Genomic DNA, 18,742 nt, shown 5'->3' with positions numbered 1-18,742 from the left:
CTCGGCCGCCTGTTAATTCACAGGCCTTTCGCTTGGTGTGCCACTGTTCTTCGGCCGCACGTAGCACTTCTTGCTGCTCGCGCTTCACGACCGCACGTACCTCGTCGACCCGTCGCTTCGGTACGCATCGCGCATACCTTTGTTGGCTCTGTAGAGCCTTTGCATTCTTACGCTCGTCTTACGCTTGATACTTTCTAATTCCGATTCTTATATTTCAAGGTAGAGTCCTATTTCCAACACAGCGCAGCTAGCGTAACCGAGCCACTTCTCTTTGCGGAGCGCGAACCCGCACCGGCGAGTGGGGCGAGGAGAGTAGGCGCCAAGAAAGCAGCGGGAGTACCGGCGTGGAGGCGGGCGCAATGAAGAGCGCGCGCATGCGCGAGCAGCGAGGGGTCGAGCCAATAGCGGCCAGCAAGTGGCCGTTAGCAAATGCGAAAGGCCTTCGCGCTGTTACCTCACCGTGGCGCATTGGGGCGCGTATTTCCATTTTTTTTTTCAAGGACACAGACACGCGAGGGCTGCACCAGCTTTGTCCGACGTTTGTGCGCATGTGCGGTTTGTAAGATATAGAATTCTGCGGTGATTACGATACTCCCTAACGCAAAATTTTAGCGCAGCTCTATACGCGTTTTTATTTCGCGTGTCAATATTTTGTATCACGATTATATAGGTACACGGTTTTGTTAGGAAGAGAACGCTATGAGTAGCGTAGGTGCGGACGACTCTTCTCGTGCGGCACGCTGCAGACAGTGCGACGTCTGGCGCCACTGCCTCGCTAATCAGGAGATCGCGAGAGGCAGTGCGTGGGCAACGCGTGGGCGCCATTCATCGCGGTCGCCGCAGACAGAGCTCCGCTCATTCAGCGCCTTGTTTCTATACAGAAGACGCACGCTACTCTGACGCCATATCGTAACTGTCGTCTCCGCACAGCCCGCCTTGCGCGAACTTATACTTTTCTTCTGACGCTTTCGTTCCACCAACGACGAGAGTGGCCCGTCGACGCGGGTAAATCGTACCACGAGTGTCAGCGGCGACAACACCCAGGGGAGCGTTACATCGAGCTTTACTCGCAGCCGCTCGTCATAGCCCCTTTAAGGGACAGTGATCCCCGCTACACACGCTGGTACCGCGGACCGACCTCAGCAAGCAGACGACGCGGACGAACGTAGCGCTCCCCACCTCACGCCACCCTGACCCCTCCTCCTTGGAAGCGTAGGTGAGATCACCCACGCGGCTGCGAATGCCGTGGCCGCCGAGAACTCAGCGCATGCGCAAGCCATCTCCCCTCCGCTCCTCCTCCGCTTTCCACCTCATCGTTTCCCTGAAGCCTCCTCCTCCGCTTCCCACCTCACGCTCTCTTCTTTCATCTACCACTGCGCTCCGCGTTCGCTTTCATATTTCGCTGTGCTCGTTCGCTCGGTTACGAGGCACGCCGACACTCAACGCAGGAACGGGCGCCCAAGAGCTACGCCCTAAAAATATTCCGAACGCGTATTCGAACTACTCAAACGAGCTTGCTCCTGCGACCGCTCCGCCACAGAAGACGAATTGAGGGATAGCTCATTCTGGAGTATATGGATCGCTTATTCTGGAGTATTTATCAGTGGCAGCGTTGTGCAGCTCGGCTATGGACAAACGGGCCTTGGCGTGTTTTCCTCCGTAGTACCTAGGCGCAGTCCCCACACTTTTCTCTCGCAGGTCACGCATGCGCACGGGGGTCAGAAAGACGGCGCGTATCTCGCATGTCTGAGCCGTTGACAAAGCGGAAACACGCCACTGGTACCAAGCGCAAGATTGTCACCCTGCTCGTCCCAGCGCGTTTAGCGGAACAAGACTATGGGGCTCACGAAGTTAAGCGCATGCTTCATGATCGGCGGATTTCATTCAAGCTCAGGTGAATACAGCAATGTTCAATGCCTTCAGCGCCAGTGGCTTGCTGTATATAGAAATTAGGAAAGAAATCTAGAGGGGAGAGGACCCCTAGAAAGTGAATTGGAACCAACAAAATGCTACTAAGAAAACCGACAGTCATCGCTGTCTTTTTCGAAAATAAAGGCACTGGAAATTACTATTTATTGCGTGCTTGTAGTATATATACCGAATGGATCAGGCACCAAACTGTCATCGGCCCCGCCTTAGAGGCGTTGTCGTCAGAATGCGACGTTAAGAACTATCCTGGCATAACGTCTACACTCGATATAGCTTTCTTTTGTTTTTGTTCTTAATTTCTTTATAAGATACGAAATATTTCTATGAAGAGAAAAAAATGGCTGTGGCTTAGCTAAGGTTAAGCCCGGGATGCGAAGCATACTAGCCTTTATTTTAGTTGTTATGCGTTGCATATTGCAATCACTCAGTTCAGCCCTTGGGCGCGGCCGGGCAGCCACCATTTAACCACGTGACGTGACGTCACGACAGCCGGAGGAAAAGCTGGGCCCCAACTCGCGCGGTCTCGCGCGGCCGCAGCCACCACCTGACTCCCGCTCCTCCCGCTAGGGGCGCGTGACGTCACGGTCACGCGCCGGCGAGCGCACGAGCTGAGACCCGGCTATGTAGCTACGCGGCCGCAAGCGAGCGCACGAGTTGAGCCTCCGCTTTTGCAGCTGTTATGACGTCATGTGGTAGCTACGCGGCCACGCGCGGCGCAGCAAGGAAGAGCGTGGTTGTGCGGCTAGTATGCTTCGCATAACAATGCGTGGAGCGAGCAACGGTGACACTCGGAAGGCGTGTGAAAAGGCAAAGAGGCTCCGCTAAAGTGGTACAGGCTCCGCCGTATGGCGGCGGGCTAGGCCTTCACAAAATAAAGAACAGACGCATCAACCACCCGACTGCCATTTTAATTCTCCACCTAGTCCTCAGACGCATGCTGCCTCTTCTCCACCTCTCCCCTTCTTGGCATTGAATGTAGTCTTGAAACGAATTTCAAAACAGTGATCAAACGTTTGCCGGCACTATTGAAATCGATTATTTCTTTCTAACGACATCGGTTACGCGTATCTGGTGCCCTTCGACGGGTTACGCAATATATGAGTGAGAAAGTTTTGTCAGGTTCTGGTCAAATGCCAATGAAACGTTGTCGCATGACAGCGTAGTCATCGTGGCTTGGTTAGCGCCAGCCTTCATTCTGGCCAACATTGCGAAGAACGCTCACCTTTACTGCACTTGCCAGCCTTCGTGCATGCACCTAATCGGTAGAACGTGTGGTATACACGGACTACTATAGCTTGACATGCGACTTTTTGTGACGCAGTTATCCGCGGTGGGTCATTAGTTTTATCCGTACACCTTAAGATTTTTCCAGAACTATGAAATCAACGCAATCGCGAAATATAGCGATTTAGCTGCATGAAGCGACTTATTACTTCTCAGTTTGCTAAGAGTTTATTCCGTAAGAACAAAATATCACGCTCTCCGTGCTGTTCTGTTACAGGTGACTTCAGGAACTGCCGCTCTGTAAATTTGCATATCGCCATGCTGGCAGCGGTGCGCGGTTGAAAACCGCTGATAAACAGCTCTAATTTTCGCGACGTTGCTGTTATTCTGACCGCTATCAGGGTTACTTCTAAAGCTATCAAAGCTAAAACTACCTCTTTTGAGAGAGGGAGTTACGGAAAATTCCAGTAATATGGCTGTCATCGGGGATCATATATACGTCTTGCCTTACTGTTATATTCCTTACACAGAAAAAAAAAACAAGGGGAGTGGGGTAACACGTAGGTCGTACCTCAATGATCCTGTCGTCGTTGCGCAAGCCGCCCATATCTGCAGGGCTCTGGATGTCGACTTTGGTGATGAGGAATCCGTGGCCCTTCTTGTCGGTTTTTACCTCGAAGCCGTAGCCTTTGAAGTTCGCCCATTTGTGAAGATGGCAGAGGCGAAGCCCGCGAACAACGTCCTGTAGCCGCATATAGAAGAGAAAAGAATGAGTAGGAATAATTCGTGCAAAGCGAAGGAAAAAAATGTTATCCAGCGCGCATTTCGAAAATCTCTGTGTGCGAAGTTTTTGTGCAGTGGTTATTGAAATGCTAAATCTTTTTAACGCGACAGCGTTAAGGAGCTTGTGTCGCAGAAAAGCCGGTGTCGTCGGCCGTGAGCGGAAAATGGCGGAAGGCAATTGATAAAAACATCTTGCAAGACGGGCTAAGTGGGAATCAAACCAGGGTCTCCGGAGTGTGAGACGGAGACGCTACCACTCAGCCATGAGCTTTTTTATTTATTTATTGCCTGTTTTGTACTACTATATCAAACAACAAATGACATTCGAGAAAACAAGATAAATTAGCAAGTTTTCAGCACCAAGTGTCAGCCTTACAGGGCTGACCATATTAGAATTCTTTGAGCGCGGTCAAGGGTTCCACCCTTGACAGCTACGCAGGTGCACAGTCTTGTGCTCTCTGAATTTCTACAAATCTCGACATGCATTCTCGGAAAAGCATTCGTGCAGGGCGAGCATCTGGATCGCAGTGATACCCCGCCATACGGGCACGCCATAGACAGTGAAGTTCAACTAGCATAGTAAGGTCAAAAGGCAGTCCATCAGCGTTTTCTATAGCTAAATATCTAATACCCTGTGGATCTAAAGGAGAGACTTTTTTGATAGCCCTCTGAAGTACATCCCAAAAGAAGACACCCACCGAGCAATCTAGAAATAGATTATCTATAATTTCTGGTCTCTTACAGCTCAAGCAATGTGAGCCTCAGGGTAAGAAAAAAACACGACCTTCTAAAAAGGTTTTCACAGACAACATACCCGCGTGAAGCTTAAAAAAGAAAGACTTGGTCCCTGGCGTTACTTTAATTCTTTTCGTCCGCTTAAGCGCGTCTTGCCCCTGGCCTCCACCGTATATGGCCCTGTACACTGGCACAGGGAGAACTAAATCGCATACATATTTGTACAGTGTTTGACGTTTCACTGAAGAAAGGTACTCATTTGAAAATCTAACGGACAAGAACTGTGCACTTAAAATAACTTTAAGAAATCCACAAACAGGACCACTCATATTCTCTGTACGGACTGCATAGCCAGGTTACGTGCTCCTTAGCCTCACTTGGCACACCGTGCGCAAGAAAAGGTCGCTTAAGTCGCGGAAAAATAAAAACCGGTTTATGACCTGTCGTATAAAAAGGTGCGTCATTCCCAAACCTCCATCTTTACCTCGCCTGAACAAATTCATTCGACTGCATTGTTCCCAATTCGAAGCCCACACAAATACTGCGAAGATTCGGCGCAACTTCTGTATATTTACCCTTGAATACCTGCAATAATACCTCCATTATATACCAGAGTTTTGCGACAAAAAAATAGATTGTAAACTGTAGCTCTTGCACACATTGACAGATGTCCACCTTTCCACTTGTTCGCTTTGATCTGCGTTTCTCTTGTTTGATCTTGCCAATACTCATCGTTATTTTTGTAATATTCCAGCGAGACGCCTAGATATTTAATGGGTGTCACCTGCCACTTGACGTTGGCGAACGTGACCAGGGTGGAAGGCCATTCTCCGTGCCAGAAGCCAAGGCACTTTCCCCAGTTTACCATGCTTCCAGTTAGCTTGTCGAAACCCTTCACTACAGCGATAGCTGCAGCCACGCTCTCTTTATCTGTACGACAAACTGCGAGGTCATCCGCATACGCCAGAATTTCAACTTCCGATGCATTTAATCTGAAGCCATGAATACTGCTGTTTTCAATGATCGCTAGGCACATTGTTTCTATATATATACAGAACAGAAGGGGACTCAGGGGGCAGCCCTGGCGTACAGAACACTCTAGATTAATGGGGAGCCCCCACTGACTTGATAACAACTAAACGTGTAGTGCAGTTTCGATACGCCAAAGCTACCCCATCCCTAATGAAGGATCCGACATTAATGTGGTCTAGGATGGCAAGTAAAATACCATGAGGTACAGAATCAAACTCTTTCTCAAGGTCGAGCTGTAGAATTGCTACCCCTGCTTGCATAATGTCGCAGTATTCCAACACGCACCACATCTTATGTATATTAGTCACATTCGATCGCACCATAATGCCACATGTTTAGTGAGGACCAACCAATTCCTTAATTATTTCTGTAGCCGCTTTGCTAGCACTTTCATCAAGATTCTATAGTCACAACTAGTGATATAGGCCTGTATCAGGAAACCAATTTTAACTTCTCTGTCTCTTCTTTCTTTGGTATTAATACAGCATGTGCTTCCCCAAATGACCGGGGCAGGACATCTAGTTTGTAAGCCCCATTAGAAAGAACTGTAAGCAGATGAGACAATTCTTTTTTAAACGTCTTGTAAAACGAAGCGCTCAGAACGTCAGGCCCTGGCGACTTGCCAAGATTCAGGTCATCTACAGCCTTTTCTACTTCCGTTTGTGATATGGATGATTCCAACTCTGTTCTGGTGTCATCTTGCCGCCGTGGCATTCTCTCAAGAAATTCTTCTTTAACCCTCTCTGCATTCACAGGTCTAGAAGGAAAAAGCGCTTCGTAATGTCGAGCAAACGCACGTCCTACGCTGCCATTGTCTGTCATTACAATATCCCATTATCTTCAATAACATCTATATCGTTCCGCCGGGCGAGACTTTTTTCGAGTCCAAGTGCGCGTTTTGTTGGACATTCATCTATACCAATCGCGTCTACTCTTGCTCTCACTTGCGCTCCGCGATAACGGTTCTCATCATAAAGCTTCAGTTTCTGTTTGATACTATGCAGATCTTCGGCATACACACCTGCCGTTTCGCATTCAAGCGCTGTTAGCTTTTCAAAACTCATCTTGAGCTCTTTCTCTTTCTTTTTGGCTTCAAACAATAAAATGCTGGATCTTTCTATCGCTTTCATTTTTATCTCTTGCTTAAGAATTTCCCACTGCTCTCCTATTCTGTCCCCACTATCTTCATGGATATTCTTAATTGCATGAATCACAGCTTCATTGAAAGATTCATCCCTTAATAAATTGGAATTCAATTTCCATTGCTCCTATGAAAAACTCTTGCTCTCTTTCCTTGATCCTATTTGACATTTTACAAGGCAGTGATTAGTAAAAGAAATTGGCGAAGCACCATAACTGCGACACTTTGGGATCGTATCCACTGACAGGTACAGTCGGGTCCAAGCGGGCATGGCTGTTGCCCTAAAAATGAGTGTACTTCACAGCTCGGGAGCCCTCCAGGCACTCTGCTATATCCTCTAGCTCATGCTCTGCAATCATTTGTGACAACACATCTCTGCTTTTGTCTTTAACCATTCTTCCACTTGACCTATCACTTGAGTTCAAAACACAATTAAAATCCCCAACCCAAATAAGCTGCTTATCAACGCACAAATGCTGCCTTAGGTTAGAAAAGAAATTTACGCGTTCCGGCGCCACACTTGGAGCAAAAACACACAACACACGCCATGCAATATCACTATATGTGAAATCACACAGCACAAATCTACCGGAAGAACGCGAAGAAACATTTTGCACTGACAGTGCTGGATTTCTTCATACAAGGAGGACGCACCCTCCGGACCTGCCGATAGCGTGGCTCACAACGGCGTGGTGCCGTGCAGTGAACCTCAGCAGCATGTTCACCGTCCCCTCTTCTCCTTCCACTTTCGTCTCCTGCACAGCCAAAACGTCAAGATCTTCTTCCATTAACAACTGGTACAGTTGACTTCGTCTTTCGCTAGAGGCCATACCTCGAACGTCTAAAGTGGCAAGTGTAAAAGACATTTGAGAAACCATCGTTGATTTCTAGAAAAAGTAGGCCCGGAGCATGGCGCTTACATTGCGCATCTACCTCAATGCTAGACGCCTCCGGGACCACCCGGTGAGACGGTCTCCCCACTTTGCGAAAGTGGCTTGTCGTCAACTTCCCTATCCGCCGTGGCCCCAGGCCTTGCCCTGAGGTTCGTGCGCCTACCCGTTGGTGTCTTCGCAGGCGGTCCCTCGACGCTTCGCGCGCCGACCTTGTCTCCTTGGCTTGTGGCGTCTTCCAGAGGTCTTTTAACTGCCGAGCTGACGCCAGTACTCCACGCGACGCCGCTGGCGTTCGGTGACACGCCGACAACGTCCAGGTGAGCACTTGAACTACGAGGTACGCTTTTCGCGGCTCCCCGTTTAGACACTTCTTGTGTGAGAGTTTCGGCTACTTCAGAACTTACATCTTGTGCAGAATCGTCTGTTCCCTCAACCGTTTTTCAGCAGAGTCCGGCGGGCTGTGTACTGCCTCTGATCGATTTTCACTTGCTGGAGATGAGCATCGCAATGTGGCCCAGTTGTGATCACATCCCCGCTACCCTTCGCTGCGTCCTCCGCCTCGGTGACGTCCATAATGTGCACCGTTGAATCCTGATCGCCGGCTGTTCCGGTCACCGCGGCGTAGGAACGAATGCAGTCGGCGTTGACATGACCGAAACGCCGACAGCGTGAGCAACGTGGCACCTTTCACTCGCGACGCGCATGTCCCGAACCATGGCAGCGCAAACACTGCATAGGCCGACCTGGTGCAACCGACAGCGCTAGTTCACCGGCGACGTGAATCTGGTGTTGCAGGTCGTCAGCCTTGAGACCACTCTTGAGCTTCAGGAGCACAGTCCAGGTGTCGAACCTTTCTTGTTCCCTCCCTCCGCACGCCAGCGTTCCCGAGTAACCTCGGTCGCCTTGCCAAACGCCGCCAACGCCGTACGCACGTCGTCGCCCGCCACGCCGTGTAGCAACCAATGAAGCCGGAGCCTCTCCTGCTGCTCCTGCGGGTCGATAAGGAGACAGCGTCGCCCCTTGACCTGAAGTTCTTTCAATCCAGCCAACCGCTTCATCGCCTCTGCACTGTTTAACGTCACTGCCCACACATGGTTGATCTGGTAGGCAATCAAAGCCACAACGTCAGGCAGCAGCCGTTCCTTGTGCAAAGCATCCCGGAAATCTTCGACTCTGAAGGGCCGCGCTCGAACATCCCCGTGCAAGAACAATGTGTTCGAAACGACGCGTCCTGTTGGCAAATGCGGCAAAATCTCAATATCCTTGTCGACTTCAGCTACCATGCTGTTACCGCGTCTCGGGTAGGCCGCTGAGACCGCTCGTGAAGAGCCCGACATTCCGCGTCCGCTCACCTCAGTGGCTGAAGAGGAAGTCACTCAGCCATGACTTCGACGCTTCAAAGCGGGACAAAAGCGCCTCTAGTGAATGCGGTATTGCCTTAGAAACGTGCCGTAGAAAGTTATACTGCGGTGTATATCGGTAATTATGAGCATGTAAATTACAGAAGTCGCAGTTAAACGCGTAGCGAAGTCCGTTCCCGCTACATTTCTTCTGCGCTTGGCGCGCACGCAGAGCCATCTTGCGGCAAACACAAAAGACCCCCTCCTCGCAATGTACGGCGCTGCTCCGACCGGTGGCGCGCCACTCACCCGCGCGACGCGGCTCTTTCCGCTCTCAGCGCGATTCCTAGGTGCAGCGTCCGATGCGGGACGCCTCTGACGTGAACGCTGCGCTGTATCGCGTCTGGGGGGAAAGCGTCCCCTGCGATGTGTGCCGGGCAGCTGGTGAGGAGTCATGCGTATGCTTGGTGCTCCCAAGCGAGATAGAGGACGATCCCATTGAGGCATCAGCCCCATGATCGCGTCCGCCTTTATGGCGCGTCGCGGCCCGGCTGTCCGTGCCGATCACGACGTTTGGCTCGCGTAGATCTTTTCTCCCTCCGAGACACCGAGTTCTTTGGTTCGTTCCGCTTGCTCAGGCGCAAGTTTCGTCTTTGTGTGACTCAAGAGCATGCCAAGCGAATGAGTGGGTGGTGCGAACGGGGTGTGATAACGCTATCGCATTCCTCTCTTGAAGGCAAAGCTTAAGCGTCCTCCAATTTTTTTTTCATTTCATACCTGCGCCTTTGGCGTAAAGGAAGCTGGCGCGCGCGTATGCAGTATCGCGCACCCATGCTACACGCAATGTGACAGCTCATATTGGCTTGTATCCCGGAAATCTGCGACTTTCGCCTTCTTTTTTTTAGTTGTATTGCCCGCCTCTTGGTCAATGCTCTATTGTGGTTGTATGTGCCATCATTGTCCACGCGCAGCGATCATCTCAAAGTCGTAGTTCGCGTTGGCAGGATAGAAGATTGTGCTATATCCGACTGTGGCCTAATGTTTAAGAAAGTAGGTACAAAAAGGTTACAAATATTATAAATAAATTGAGCTCTTGACGACGTGTATTCGTTGCAATGAGGATATTTAGACATTTCTTTTTCTGCCCTGAGCAATTCCGTAGAAAACGAGGCGAGTAGACTGACGCTTATGAAGGTATTGAGGATGGTAGCCCTGTCCTGCGGAGGAGCTATTCGGCACGGCAGCACCAGCAGCGCCCAGCCAGCAACCACGGTAAAGAAATTACGGGGGAGTTCGCCAAGGAATCTTCGCTTTAAAATAAAACCCAAATGTAAGACTATATAATGTGAGCGAAGTACGTGTTCATTAACGGCTAGACACATAAGAAAAATCAAATGGGCAATGACAAATACGCTTCCGTACTTTTTAAGTCATAATAACGTTCCGTAAGCTCGACGAGAATAACTTTTGCTTACCCCTTAATTCAGGTTCGCCCCACATCCAGGTGTTTCGGCGCCTATGGCAGCTCGATGCTGAGCCCGAAGGCGCCAGTTCGACTCCCGCCTGGCCATGGCGTTCACCTTCTTTTTTGTGAGAGCGGAATGCAATGGACATTCGTGTATCTTAGAGGTGTGAATTGCTCGGGCAGCCGGTTCACGTTTAAAGCGAAAAAGCAGACCTTGCGAAAACCAAAACGCAGGACCAGGAGGCGCACGTGCACTTACACACGCACATTCGACGAACAACTGGTGTTGAGTCTTGGTTCTCGCTGGGGTTTTTTTATGCGAAGCATATTACGAGAGCTCAACCCAGCTCTTCAGGCGCGGCGGTGTCGCCTTCAATACCACGTGACACCGTGACGTCACGACAGAGGAGAAACGGGGCTCCAACTCGCGCCGTTGCTCGCGGCGTCGCGGCGGTATATAAGCATCTGCGCTTGCCTCTGCTAGACACTCACGAGGTGAGATGCCACCTGGAGACAGAGGTGCTCGTTGGAATGAGAAGCGAAGGTTGCGGCGTGCTACAGAGACTGATTTTCTAGGTGGCTTTGGCTCAACTCTTGCAAGATGGGCTGGGTGGGAATCGAACCAGCGTCTCCGGAGTGTGAGACGGAGACGCTACCACTGAGCCACGAGTACGATGCTTCAAAGCGGTACAAAAGCGACTCTAGTGAATGCGGTGTTGCCTTAGAAACGAGCTGTTTCTAAGGCTCAGGCGTGCGTCGCTTGCTCAGGCGCACATTTCGTTGCCGCGCCGAACGCTACGTTGCTCGACGCTCACCGCGTCCAATGCGGGGCGCGTAGTCGCTGCGCCGTAGCCTATTGTCTTACACCCCTTGGCGGGTCGAGGAGAACGCTGTCGCGTTCCACTCTTGAAGGCGAAGCAGAGTAACGCATGAGTTGTTTCTTCGTCTAGCCGAACCAAATATAGCCAAGCAACAGCAGTTCACCAGGCTAAACAGTGGTTCAACAACTAAAATAAAGGCTAGTATGCTTCGCATCCTGGGCTTAACCTTAGCTAAGCCACAGCCATTTTTTTTTCGCTTTTAACATTCACGCATACGTAGATTTAGCGAACGTTAAGGTCACAGCCATGACCTCTTTCATAGACACTTGCTTGCTCACGTATGCTAATAAACCCCATCAGTCAGCCTTAAGCTGACAGCGTTACATAATTGTAAAGCTCTCCGAACGGAGCCGCCACGCTTAAGCAGCAGCTCATTCACGTTGAACAAAGGCACGCGAGAAATTCTCTGCCTATTTACAACACTGTTCCATTATCAAAGTTTCTACCACTTGTTGGCGCTCCGAACTCTTTAAAGTCACAGGTGCATTCGCTGCTCATGTGCAGAGGGTTCATGCAATGAATAACCTGAAAAAGCTTTAAAGGAAGAGTGCAGTGATGCAACCGGAAAGGAGCGTTGCATAGTAGAGCTAGAGATTGTCTTCTACTTTAATCCTACCTTATAACAAATCTCAAAAGTCATCTTCTTACACTTCTCAATATAGATGCTCAACCTACTGCGCGAAGCCATATAATGGAAGCAGAAATCGCACTAACCGCACAGTCACTTGCCTTTGTGCTCTTGAGGTCAGCCACGAATTATGAACAAGCCTAAACAAGCGCGTTGGTGAAGGACACTGTTGCGTGCGCCAACGCGCATTATGTCGAATACATTCATCGCTCCAACACAAGAGTCACCAAATGCCGCATATAGCTTCGTGACACAGTCACACCGTCAGCTCTAAAGGCAAAGGCCACTGGTATTCTTTTACTTACTTATTGTTTTTCGTATTTTTAATAGCCATCGTTTCGAGATTTTAGAGGCGGAGAACTATACTGACCTGCGATGCAGACAGCGAACTCCCTTTCGCGGTTTTGATCTTTGTTCAAATGAGAACGCTTCCGCATGTTCTAGTTGAGTATTTCATGCCTATACACGTTAAAAAAAATTGCAGTATCAAGTGAGTTATTTTGTCCCACGGCTGTTCTGTCCTTACCCTTAAGGAGTACGATCGAATTGTTGTAGGGGAGAAACTATTTAAGTATATATTTTTTTCTTCTTTTTCTCGTGGCAAGGCATTTTTTGGTATCTGCAACAGACGACTCGTAAATCACACGAAATAAACTTTGATGGCTGCTGCTGTCGTGTCGGATATTTCGGAGTCCACCAGGCGGTCAGAATTAATTCAACGTCCTAAACTACGGCTTGTCTCATCGCATGTATAATTTGAACTGGCTGTCATGTACAATAAAAAGTTATTTTACAGGCTCAAGAATAAAGATAACTTTTTTTTGTTAAAGCGATGGATAAGCAAGGGGCCAAGTGGATGCGAGAACCTTAACATGTATAATTCTTCCACACGAGTGAAGCTCAACAGTGTGTTTTCGTCAGCACCCACAGCTATAGGGCCGCATTTCGAAGATAGGCTTGTTATAACAAGCCTATGTTCGGCCTAGGTTCTAGGCCTAGGTTCTAAGCCTAGGCCTAAATTCGGCCATGAGGCGCTATAACGCCTCATGGCCGAACCTTGGGCGATGGATCTTAAATGAAAACGTGGTGCCACTACTACACGCGCCCTGTGTGGTGTACGGCAACGCTGAACGCGTGAAATACATGGTTGCGAATCCTTCACTCACGGTTGGCGTCAGTGTTTCGGGAGGCGTCCCCGTCACTGGCGAGCGATTGCTGACCGGCTTTTTCTTGTGCGAGGCCGCCATGACGCCGCTTCGCCGAAAGAAAAAGAAAACGCGGTCCTTTCCAAAATGGCTGCGACGTCCAACGGGACGACGCGCGCCTTGGTGCTCTCTCCCTGCGATTTCTGAAAGTGCCGCGCACATCACAAGAAATGTCAAACCTAGCAGTTCTAGCATGCGCCGCGCCTAAGCCTGGTCGTTTATACACCCGGATGGGCTTAGCGGGCAATCGACTTCTGTCGTCTTTTCTTGTTCTGTTTATTTATTTGGTTAGGCAGCTTTACATTCATTCATTCATTCATTCATTCATTCATTCATTCATTCATTCATTCATTCATTTATTCACTGACTTAGATGCTTACTTAGTTATTGCATATAAGATAAGTATTACAGCTACACAATGATTGAGCATAAATAGTGAACCAAGAAAACAAATGTACATAAGTACGTAAATATACAGAATAGTGCACACAGGCACGCATTGTAAACATACGAACGTGCGCCATGTGGTGATGCGTGAATATGATATCGACTGTGTATATATAGAGGTACTCGTGAGGAGTCTCTCACACGACAAAAAAAAAGATGAAGATTATTCTCTAACCTGAAACCACCTGCATGCTAAAAGCGTGTTCTCGCTGAAGCATGCATTCTCGCTTAACTACCTTGTGATGGGGTTTACGCATAAGCAATTTACTTGCTTAATTAGCTAATGCTTCGGTCATTTAGCGGGTACCTATCTTTCCCGGCACATGTAGAGGCGAGATGTTAGCCTGTATTCGTTCTATAACTAAATTGTAGATTAATACTGCTTTGAAGTTTACCTCGACTTCTCCAGCAGCCCTGTCTTTATTGCAGCATAAATAGTGCTACCGAAATAATTCGCTGTCAGCCTAGCCCCCAGGCGGACAACAACCAACAATTTCGCGGCCAAGTCCGGTTTGCTCTCAGCGTCTTACCTCAAGAGGGATCCTTGTTCGCCGTGTTGGCTCCGCCGGGGTAGCTGAATCGACGTTCTGGTGGCCACACAATATCGTTCTTCTTCTTCTCCGTCTGCAGCTGCTGATGGTGATCACGTGCATGAACATCTTTTTTTCTTCTTCTCATGTCATATTTCATAACGATTCTTTCACTTAGGATGACAGTTACTTTGTATCATGCCGTTCCGAATGACCTCCCTGGTGATCAGCAAATGGCGAAGGAGTGCGCCAGACCATGAGAAAGGACTTCACAGTAAATTCTCGCGGCCCATGTTCTGCAAAACTCACTGTAATGTGGCCTATCGCCGTTTCATGTGTGTTAACATTACAAAGTTCATTCCTAGAGATAATGGCGTCAACGATGATGACAATTTGCTTGTAAGTTGCGCGTTGTCGCGTGGTTTATGCGTATTGTACGTTTATGTGACGTGTAGTAGGCATATAACTTCATTTTCCTCATACCCATCAGGGACAGTGTGATCGGTATGCCACCAGGCAAACCTCTCTAGGATTGATTGATTGCCCCTCTCTCTCTCTCTCTCTCTCTCTCTCTCTCTCTCTCTCTCCATGGCCAGTTTACCTATCGGAGTTGTAAAAAGAAAACTGTCGCTATCTCGTCATTGCATGGCATGTGATATCTTCTTTTTATCCCAGAAGTGCTGCTATTTTTAGCATAAAAAGAAATAGAATTTCCTTATGCGAAAATATCCCCTGCGCCATGGAACTTTTGAAGCATGCAAGATATATATACGTGACACTGCATAGATGGTTTCTATCAAGATCTTTCATCAATCTTCTATCAAACTTCTATCAACGATCTATGATGTGGACATTAGATCCACAGATGGGAGTCAGTGGGGCGGCTTGGGTGTAGCTGTACTTTTGAGTGCAGTCCGGGACGATTCCACAATATATTGCCTGCTGTGAATTCTTTGAGTCCGAAGGAGCAACTTAAATAGCTTCATCAGCGAATAAAGAATGTTGTTTGTGCTTATTACGGCAGGCCTCTGAGGAAAGAAACGGTGACAGTTTTGTACAGGAATCGCTCAGAGGTCAAGGCAGCTACGATAGTAAAGACAGCATGTAGCTCGTGGGTGCTTTCACGAAGGAATGAATAAAGGGCTGTGTTCATGCCTTGGGCTCAGTATTGCTATCATGTTTGTTTCGGTTTCCACACCGACATCACTGCCTACTTTTCCTGCCAAGAAACTGGTTTCTATCCGCCTCCATTGTTGTCGAAGCGCACTTATCGATATGTCATTGCTTAGGTTAAATACATAGTGGAGATCGATCTTTACAGGGACACTAAAGGCAAATAAGAAGTCGACGTGGACTGTTTAAATACCATTCTAGAAACTTCGCAACGCTTGTTTTTCTTTGATGAGCTTGCTTTTCTTTGATGCCAGCCAATGATGACCCCCCGTTGTTTAGCGTTCTTAATGGTCGCATTTCAAAACGTTAATGTTATTCTTGCTTAAGATACGGAGAAATGCAATATCATTCAGTCACTTCGGAAATCGCGCTTTGATATACCGCAGCTTATCAAGAACTCGGCGCGTGTTGACGCTGCTGGTGCATTCCGTGCGCATCAAGCATTGCCACCACAGCAGATTAGGTATACCGTGAAAAGTGAACTGATTATGATTTTAATCTGTCCAATCCTTGAACGCTGGCGAAGAGCTAATTGTACCGGAGCAACGCCGGAGTCTGTTATTACAGATATCCCAGATAATCGGCAGTTGAATAGGGAAATCAAAGCGAGTCCGACGCAAGAAAGAAAAAAGGCCTCACCGAGACTTGAACGAGGATCGCTGGATTCAATGTCCAGAGTGACGGCCATTACACCATGAGACCGAAACTCTTCCGACGCCGGGAATCGATCGAACCCGGACCTCCGGGGTGAACAGTCAAATATCCAAGCCACTACAGCGTGCGAGAACGCATTCCACCGCAGTTGCGGATGGAGGGGCTAAGCTATAGCTCTGACGGATATAAAAGTCGGCAGCGCGAAGTTAGCGCAGCGACAAAAACAACAGCTTGCCGAGTTAAACGCTTCGGTTACGCGTGCGGGTCGTGCGGCTTGGTCGGTTACGGAATACATGTGGCTTCCGTCGTGCCTGCGTAGTTTGGTGTCGCCATTCTATAGCGACGATGTTCACATTGGGTTATTTGTGTTCTCAGCATACTTGAGCGAAATCTGGCGCTATTTAGCAGCCCTGATAGCCCAGTGGCTATGGCGATGCGCTGCTGCAGAAGCGATGTCGTGAGTTCGATTTCCCAGCCAAGGCGGGCGCATTGTGAGGCTGAACATCGAGGATATTTGTACGACGTTGGCAGTGTTTCACCGCTTCGTACGAAATCTCTCGATATCTGCGATCCTTGACTTTTCTTGTAGCAAATATTAGCTGTACAAGTAACATAACGCCATTACCGACAATCCATTTCTGGCATGAACACATGGTACCGTTTTTCTTTAGCTTTCTTAACATTAACAATTATTAACAATAAATGTTCCGCTAGATCAAGATACGGTAACATGCAATATCATTCAGACATCTTGGATATTGAACTTTAGAATCCCATGGTTCCGAAACAGAAAAACTTGGCGTACAGCTGGTGCATTACGTATCTATCGGAAATTGCCACGACAAAGAATTGGCCATACTCTTTCTTAAAGGGGCCCTGAACCACCCCTCGGGCTTGGTGAAATAACATAGTCGGCGGGTAGCATACGTTGTTGTGAACATCTCAGCCAAGTTCTGCTGTCGTACGCGGTCCGTGGAGCTCGCAAGCGGAGCGCGAAGTCGCGTTTTTCTCAAACGCTCTCGTTTCAAAAGCCCCATGATCCTCGCTCTCTTCTGTGTGCTTTATTTCGTCATAAAGTACATTCCAATGACCGGCTGCTATTGGTCGCTGCGCTCGGCTACGCCGCGGCGGCCGCGAGGTGCCGCCACGAGTCCAGTGGCTAAGCGCACTGCGGCTCTCTGAGGACAGCCGCGTTTGGCTTACGTTTAGCGAGGCACCAAATCGAAAATTTGAACCGCGTGCCACGGTGACGTCTCCGCAGTAGCCTTCGCAGCGCAAGGCATTGGAGGAGGAAGGGGAGCACAGCTGAGGCCGTGTTTGCCGATAACTCCGCTTCGGCTGAACGCAATGAAGCACTTCTTGCGGTAAAGGGGTTCGGAAATGCCTATCTTCACTTCAAATGTCTTTCTCCACTTTAATAAGAAGTGGTTCAGGGCCCCTTTAAATACATAGGTTCGACTCGTCAGCTCACCGGCTAATGGTGTTTCGCTGCTGAGCGCGAGGTCGCCGGTTCGATCCAGGTCGCGGCGGCGGCGACGGCGGCATTCCGAGGGGGGAGGAATTCGTAAGCGCTTCTGTTTGCGTAAATTTAGGTGCACGTTAACGAAGCCCGGCTGTTCAAAATTAATTCGCACTCTTCCCGCCCCGCGGCGTGCCTCATGATCAGGTGGTGTTTTTTGGCGCGCAAGACCCTGGAATTTAGAGCCGAGCTCGAGCAGCGCGACCAAAACGAGGACGCACAAAGAAACAAACGCCCCAGTGCAGAATTTTAATTTAAAGAACGCCAACATTCGTATATCCTTTCCAGAATGCGTATACGGATGCACATACAGGACAAAATCATAGTATATCATGCAGAAAGGCAAGTTCCTTTTCCGATATAACAAGGAAGGGTGCGCTTACGCAGCTATCTTCAACCATTTTAATAAATAAATGCCGCCATTATGTCTCTTTCAATTCTAGTTTTTCTTTTTCGTTCCCAAGGAAATTCGTCATCTCAAACATTGGATTGCGTGCGCACTTATTACAATGGCTCAGTAAATGACTTCGGCGCCCATTCTTGACGTTGTTGCAGTGCTGACGCGCTCCATTATCAAAACACAACTTTGCGGCGGCATGTGGTAAATCACGTTGAATGTGCAGTGGGTGAACATATCTTTATGAATGATAGTGCACAGGGGCCTATTATGCTTTTTCATTCTACGGAACGCTGCAGATATCTTTCAAGGGGCACTGAAAAGTAAATTACTGTTATGGCTGTTGTGTTATGTATTAGGCCGCGTGATAACTTGGGGGCGTAGGGTACCACGTGCACTGGTCTTTCGTCTTACCCTTTTCCTCTGCGCGCTGATTCAAAACGTATCTTTCTGCGGGATGGTTTTACGTACTGGAGTGATGAGAGGATGAGGAAAACCTGCTTCGCTTAAGTGCGCTGTCCGATTCAATAAACTATGCTCAGCCTCGCGCTCGCATGACTTCTTCAGTGCTGACTTAACACACGAGGCTGCATTGGCCCTTTTAATCAATTTTCAGTGTGCACTGTCATATATGGCAACATGTTTCTCTTGGATCTCGGCTGTTACGCCCAGCATGCCCCACGCGCATCCGAAGAAAACCCCAGGTTAGGTCAAGGAACTGAATTTTTTTTCACATTTAGATGTTTAAATAATAATAATAATAATA

At 48.7% G+C, this 18,742-nt stretch overlaps 1 protein-coding gene across 1 annotated transcript in view; it reads right to left on the bottom strand.

Annotated features, from left to right (window-relative positions):
• Positions 1 to 14,337, bottom strand: part of LOC135910709 (scoloptoxin SSD14-like) — a 168,887-nt gene extending 154,550 nt beyond the window's left edge. Inside the window, exons 1-3 of the mRNA XM_070533943.1 lie at positions 14,234 to 14,337; positions 13,218 to 13,399; positions 3,725 to 3,895 (exon numbers count right to left, since the gene is read on the bottom strand). Of these exons, the coding sequence (XP_070390044.1) occupies positions 3,725 to 3,895; positions 13,218 to 13,298 (252 nt within the window). The 5' untranslated portion in view covers positions 13,299 to 13,399; positions 14,234 to 14,337. The remainder of the gene's footprint in view (positions 1 to 3,724; positions 3,896 to 13,217; positions 13,400 to 14,233) is intronic.
• Positions 14,338 to 18,742: the final 4,405 nt, after the last annotated feature.

This window comes from Dermacentor albipictus, chromosome 2 (assembly GCF_038994185.2).
Source record: "Dermacentor albipictus isolate Rhodes 1998 colony chromosome 2, USDA_Dalb.pri_finalv2, whole genome shotgun sequence".
Taxonomy (NCBI): Eukaryota; Metazoa; Arthropoda; class Arachnida; order Ixodida; family Ixodidae; genus Dermacentor; species Dermacentor albipictus.
The sequence above is the reverse complement of the archived record's forward strand: the minus strand, read 5'-3'. Positions and strand labels throughout refer to the sequence as shown.